The 7,484-nt window shown below is 34.3% G+C and overlaps 1 protein-coding gene across 1 annotated transcript; it reads left to right on the top strand.

Moving 5' to 3' along the window:
- Positions 1-3,160: 3,160 nt before the first annotated feature.
- Positions 3,161-4,238, top strand: LOC108767164 (uncharacterized). Its single transcript, XM_018516891.1, has 2 exons — positions 3,161-3,169; positions 3,690-4,238. Exons 1-2 carry the CDS (start codon positions 3,161-3,163, stop codon positions 4,236-4,238), a joined length of 558 nt encoding a protein of 185 aa, XP_018372393.1.
- The last annotated feature ends 3,246 nt before the right edge of the window (positions 4,239-7,484 follow it).

The raw sequence follows: 7,484 nt of genomic DNA, 5'->3' as shown, positions 1-7,484 counted from the left end.
GTCCCAAAAAGGTCCCGACCTTTTTGGGACACCCTGTATATATATAATTGTATTTCGGTGAAACATACATAATATCGTAATAGTTACTTGAATATTATTATATTTTGATTTCATATTGACATGAAAAATACAGGAACGCTATTGTGCCCTATTTTAACGGAAACAAATATCTTGAAAACGAAAGAATTTACACAAAAATGGTTTACAAAAATTATTTAATTTTATTTCTCATTACTGTATTGTTCAAAATGTGGAGTCGTTGTCTTTAATAATCACCTTTTTTAAAATAGAACTATATTTTTCTTAATTAATTTTAATCCAGCGAGTTTTATAACTTTGTAAAAGTAATATTATATTAATATTATCGAAAAGCGGACACTTTATAAACTATTTTTATATTTTATAGTAATATATTTTATAATATTAAAGTAATTTTTTAATTTATTTGTTAATGTAAATTTTGCATAGATCGTTTTGTGTAAATCTATTTATTTTTTAAATATTTGTCTATTCGTTAGAAGAGTTCATTAAAATAGAACTGTTTGTATTCTTGGAAATCCATTTATACATTGAATATTTTTTTTTTATTTGAATTTCGAAAATATCCTCGTACTGTATAAATTGAATAAGTCATTAATATGCATATATAATAATCTTAAATATTTGAGAGAGAGGGGGGAGGGAGGAATTAGTTTTATTTTAGATTTAACTTTATAGAAATTTATATTGTTAATTCAAATATATTACAATATGTGTGGAGCAAATTTTGTATATAATTATAATAAATAATACTAATAAATTAAAAATTTTTTGTGATAGCTTTTAATAGCTTTTATAATTTTTTAACTTATTTGAAATAATATTTAAATCGATTTTACACATGGTAAATATAAAATTGGCCATTATAAGCATGCAGTACTCTCTTAGGCGTTGTCTACAATACGCGAAGTAAGCTTGGTTTAAGAAGTAAGAGTAAGAAATTGATCAATCACAGTCGATTATTTTTTTCACAATTTTCTGTGATTGGTCAATTTCGTACTTTTACTTCTTGAACCAAGCTTACTTCGCATATTGTAGACAACGCCTTAAACTCTGCGCGATATGAGCTTTATTTGGATATTTTAATTTGCAAATCTGGCATTACATACAAATAAGTCCAGATTTGCGAAAAGAAACAGGAAAATGCCATGAACATATGTTATATAATGTCATCTTATTATAAGGAATTAAAGAAATAAAGAAATATTATCACATTTAGATAGGGCTTTGCTTACTATATTCACAATATTTCGCAAAAAATACAATATTTAGTATATAGAACTTACTTTCTATGTATATTTTTATCATTTGAAGTATTATCTTGTACATATAAAAGAATTATACGTTTGATTGATTTGATACTTTTGTATTTACATTGCGCAATAAAAAAAAACATAATATGTACAAAGATAACACTTCATCAGTATTTCTGATATTTTATTAATTCAGCATTTGCTACTTGTATTTACGTTACGCAATAAAAAAAATAGGTAATGTATATAAAAATAAAACTTTATTAACATATTCCTGAGTTATATGTATAGATAAATGTAAATATTCTAGAATATGTATATATAAAAATATTTCTTTTGTGTTTCTTAGAAAAATATATAGTTTTCTTAATATACAATAACGCATATTATACATCAGAGTAATAATTTACCTGATTTTATTCCTTCATTATTGAGGCAAAAATTTGTTATGCAAATTTAAATATCTATTTTTTTGTATGAAACATAGAGGAGAAAGTTATATTATGTGGCTCTTCTTAATATCTCCGCTATTAGATAACGAATTTTAGTGATTACTTTAGAATTAGTTATTCAATAATTCGCCGTTACACCATGATACTAATATGCTAATACATAATAGTCAACGTTTATATTATAACGCGTTTTTATTTTCAAGTATTTCGAAAGTTTTTAAGATATATTTTAGCATAAGGGGATCCTAAAGACGATTAGCCAAATTGTAAATAGCACTTACAGATGTTTGTCATTGACACATCATTACATCAATATCTCACTCACGCATGCCATACATACTCATAAATTTTTGTATAACAATTACGTTTTAATTAGATGTCTAAGTTCAATTTTAAGAACTTTACCTTGTTTCTTCATGCAAATTACTAGTCTGTGGACTACTATTTTGTAAGTACAGATTGCACAGCTTTTATATCAAGCAAATGTTGTCATGACATATAAGATCTTGATAATAAAATTATGCAGACAAATTAGTGCTTTAATGATATGTGCAGCATTGTTGGGATTGCAGCACATAGTCTTAGCTAATATTTGCCAACGAGAAACTAATATTTCAAACTCAATGATTCTTTTGGCTCCAGATAAGCGATAATTAAAGACACATTCTGCATCTCTCAAATCTTTTCTGTTGTATGGTCGAAATAAATACATTTTTAATGGGAAAATCTCATCTTCCATGAACATATAATGTATAGAAATATTTGTTTTTGCTAAATTTTTAGGTGGAGGAAAATCAACATGTCCATTTTTAAGATCAATTCCAAATTTGGACCTACTTCAAACGCCACCATCACTTATAGATCTTGTAAAAACAATAAAAAAATTTTATTACATACTGTCCACAATAGAAAAAATATTAGGAATAAATATTAAGATTTTAACTTATCAGAAACCGTATATTCCTGTAACCAGCTTCTTATTAGTTAAAATTTTAATTAATACTCATTCCTATTCTTAATGTTTCCTCCATTATGCGCAGACTCTTAGACTCTCTCAAATGTTAATAAAAAAATCATATTTACCGCATTAACCAATGTCGACTTAAGTAAACTTAAACTGAGTACCACAAGTTGCTAATAAATGCTAATAAATTCAACATTGAAACAAAAGTAATAATTTTTGTTCCAATGTTCAATAACTCGGTGAAAAAAAATCGTACAACGTTTCAATAAAAAAAGCAATTTGAAGGTAAGAATTAATTCTTTCTGCTATAAACCGTATTTTTGTGTGATTTCTACTTCATGACTTAGACCTTTGTAAAGTTCGTACAAAATTTTCAGATTTGATGGATATCCATCCGATCGATCCAGCAGCGCCAAGTGTTTATTTCTTTAACTTTTTGTGGTAACACTTTAATGGACAAGGTAACGCAATTATGAATTGTATTCTTTACTTAATTTTGGGATTTAAGTTGGCGCTTGTTGTTGATATCAAATCTTTTATACGAATAATACATATCATTAAAGTTGATATTATTTATTTAATTTGGTATCCGAATTACATGGGATTTAACTTCGCGCCAATTGTTGATATCAAATCTTTTTTACGAATGATACATAAAATTATGTGGAATTTAACTTGGCGCCAATTGCGTTGATATCAAATCTTTTATACGAATGATACATATCATTAGAGTTAAGTAACAAAAAATAGTACCACTTGCGTTTTACTTTTTAATTTGATAGAATTTAACTTGATTAGTTAAGATTGTAGCATCTGGGTTTTATTCTACTAAACAACAAACACGATTAGTCAATTCCACGGCCAATTAAGGGGGAAACCTCCTTTATCGGGTCAAAAAAAATCGGTGTTTTGGAAATAGTCTTAATCGATTGTTAAACTATTCAAGAATATTCCCTGAAAATTTCAAGTCGATATCTGCAGTATTTACGAAGTTACGTAGTTAAAGCGGACAGGTCGGCTGGAGCTGATAGCTGGTGTAAGTGGCGCAAGGATGAGGCAGCAGGTTGTGCAGCGTCATTTAAACATCCCCCTCCTCTTCACCCAAATGTTGAGAAACATTTGCAACCGATCTTCGACGATCTTTCCAATGACAGTCTTTTGGAAAGGTATTTAGGTGGTTACACTCAGAATGCGAATGAAAGTTTCAATTCTACCGTTTGGCGTTTATCGCCTAAACACATTCACAGTGGAGCAAAAATCGTCTGCATTGCTGCGTATATTGCTGCATCGATATTTAACGAAGGCTACAATGCAGTGTTAATGATGATGAACAAATTGGGTATCGAAATTTGGATCCAGGCACACAATTTTTACGTAACGAAGGACGAGAAGCGAATCAACAGACAGAACCGCCGAAGCTATAGCAGCTCAAAAGAGGCAAGAACGGCTCGTAGGATGGAGATGATGGCTCAAAACGAGTTCTACGAGGAAGCGGAGGGGCTACTTTATGCAGCTGGAATCGCTGATTAGCGTGAGATTGCCGTAAGTTGTGAATATGTAGTATTTTTATGTATCCAAAACTTACGCGTTTTTCTCGAAGCACCTTTTTTCGATTTTGTGAACACGATTAAGAGAACTACTGAACCGATTTGGCTTGACCCCTCATTTTAAAGATAATTAAATTCTCTTCGATGTGACATTAATTGTTGAAAAAAAAAATTTTTTCATATTTTTTTTCGTATTTTAAAGTCGATTTTTTTAACGAAAAACGCACTTTAAATTTTAAACCGTGTAAAAACATGCAATTTCGACTTTTTCTTTAAAAAATCGAAATGTCACATAGAAGCTAGTATCATAAACATTACAAAAAATTTTGTTTTTTTTGTTTCAGACCAAAATTAAGGACGCTACAGTGTTCACAGCGGAGACACTCCATAAGCGAGGTGATATCAATATGGCGTCCGTTTTTATAGTAAATCTTTTTTTTTTTTTTTTTTGAAAAAATTCCTGTGTACTCTTTGATTATGTATTAAATTGTCATAAAAATTTCAAAACGTTTCAAGTTATTATACCCTAGAAAAAAATTCGTGAAAATCATGTATTTTTCGACCGTGTAAAGGAGGTTTCCCCCTTAAGTAATTGGCGTTTGCGAAACCGGCCCAAATGATTCTTTACGAAAAGCACGCACTCTTAGCACTTTTTTTAGCTTTTTTTAAAAAGGTAAATTTGTATAAATAACAAGAGACAGTACCATTTGTGTTTTACTTTTTAATTTGATACAATTGAATTTGATTAGGGTAAATGTCCCAATTACTGCCAGTGTCCCAATTACTGCCACTTTTTTAATTGCGGCATTTATATAAAAGTAAGAGATCGTTATACATTAAGTATATTTTTAATATTAAACTATTACTATCATATAAATATAAGCACAACTGTATAAGCTATTCAATATAATTTATATTTATAAAATAATTAAAGAAATTAGGAATGTTACTGAAGATGCAAACTCCATGATCTTCTAATTAGAAATAAAGCGGAACTGCATGATTTGAAAGTGCAAGTAAACGTAGTATTTTTACTTTTTTATATGTATTAAAGCAATTATAATAATGTTTAAATGATATTTCATTAAAATAAGCATATAAAAGTAATGGGATTACTTTTTTATTTAATTTATTGAAATGGTAACATTAGGGACAATCATTTAACGTTTGCTTGCATTACTGCCGGCAGTAAATGGGCGCATTCAGCGGACTCAATAGTTGAGTGAGCGCTCGCTGTAATTATTGGTGTATTCTTTTAGCTCATCCAATCAACCAGAATTTTAGATTTAGAAGAATATACCAACAACAGTGAGCGCTCACTCAACTGTTGAGTCCGCTGAATGCACCCAATGAGTCGTGTTATGAGTGAATGTGCTAGTTATTGTCATAGCCGTCATACACGTTGTTGTTGTGTACGTACACGTGTTTGGTAACCTAGGTAGGTATTTTTAGTGTAAAACGATGTAGAAAATATTATTACTATATAATAATACTTAAAAAATATTTTCTGTTATCTGTATAATGATTAATGTATATATTTTGTTTAGGGTGTTGAAAAAGCTTTTAATTTATATTTTAACCTAAAAATTGGTTAAGGAAAATAAATGTGTAAATACTCTTCTGTTACAATTTTTAGAAATAATTAAAGACTGAAGGATACCTATATCGCAAAAATTAATAGCTTCATACATTTTGTGACTTTGAGCAATGCCACCAACGTCAAGAAAGCGTCGATGCCTCTATACAAAAGATAATTTAAACTCTGTGATGGAAGCAATAAATGCAGGCTCGACTTTTATAGCAACTGCTGAAAAATATAGAATTCCAAGGTCAACATTAAGAGTTAAAATACTAAAAAAATACGAAAATTAAAAATAAGAAAATTAAAATGGAAAAAGATGCAATAAAGGAAGTTTTTTTTTTGTTTTACGTGGGAGGAGAAAATCTTCGTATACCCCTTCCGGAGGGGGACCCTTTCGGGACACCCATCGGGAAGGGGAAGACCCCCGACGGCCCCGTACCGTCGGGAGTGCCGGATTCGACCGTCTCGTGGTCCCTGAGGTACAAGGTACCCCAGGGACACCCCGGGACGGCCGCCTACCGACTAAAAACTCCCCCCCTAGGCGTACACCGCCATTGCCTATGGGGGACAGTCCGGAACCGCATTTCAGCATAACCTCGGACTGCCCCCCTGCCTTTGGAGTCGTTTGACTCCCTACCTTTTTAGCGGGTTTCCCGCCCAAGTGCTAATCTAGCCTAACTTACTTCTACGTTGTTATTACTAATACTCTATGTACATCTTCTTAGCCTATATTTACTATTTACAATATCACGCCTCCTTGTTCCTCTCACATAGCGGTCATCGGAACTTACTATTACTATGCACCCTATATACACCTCTGTTGCTCCTCACACAGTTCGATCATCGGAGCCTCATCCGTTCGGAGGAGCGGCCTGCCCCCGCTCGCGGGCGCGCTCGTCCTCCTCCTTGCTCCTCATTACTGTCTCGCAAAACGTTGCGAAAACAGCCCACGCTTCTGGAGAGCACATGATAGCCCTCACCACCGCCCGCAGCGACCTATCTATTCCAATGACCTCCAGCAGCCCCCCCCTCTGCTCCGCCCAGAACGGGCAGAACAGAAGGGTGTGCGCCGCCGTGTCGCTCGTCGCCCTACAGAATACGCAAATCGGGGAGTCCCGTCGTCCTATCCCATAGAGATAGGACTCGAACACCCCGTGCCCCGTCAAAATTTGGGTGACTCGGTATGTGAGGGCACCATGCGCCCTCCCAACCCATGTCTCCAGATCCCCCCCGATGGCGCCTCGCACGATTGCGCCCGGTCCGCCATGAGGCTGTTCGTTTAGTCGCCTCTGCCATCGCTCGATCGAGCGACGCCGCTCGACCTCTTGCAACACTCCCCCTACGTGTGGGGTCATTGCGCCGTCCCGGGCGAGGATGTCCCGCCTGCGGAGGTAGGTTCGTCTCATACGATCCGCTGCTAGGTCGAATGGGACCATCCCCGAGAGGATAGCCGCCGCGTCGTGCGAGATCGTTCGGTAACCTCTTATTACCCTCAGGGCCAGCTGCCGCTGCAGCTTTCGCACCGCCCCGCATATTCCACGATCCTCTGCCGCCACCTGCGCCCATATGGGTGCGCCGTATAGCAGCACGGATATCACAACCGCCGCGTATGTCCTCCTTCGCTCGCCAGGCCCTCCCACGTTCGCT

Source organism: Trachymyrmex cornetzi, unplaced genomic scaffold (assembly GCF_001594075.2).
Source record: "Trachymyrmex cornetzi isolate Tcor2-1 unplaced genomic scaffold, Tcor1.1 scaffold657, whole genome shotgun sequence".
In the NCBI taxonomy this organism is placed as follows: Eukaryota; Metazoa; Arthropoda; class Insecta; order Hymenoptera; family Formicidae; genus Trachymyrmex; species Trachymyrmex cornetzi.
The sequence above is the reverse complement of the archived record's forward strand: the minus strand, read 5'-3'. Positions and strand labels throughout refer to the sequence as shown.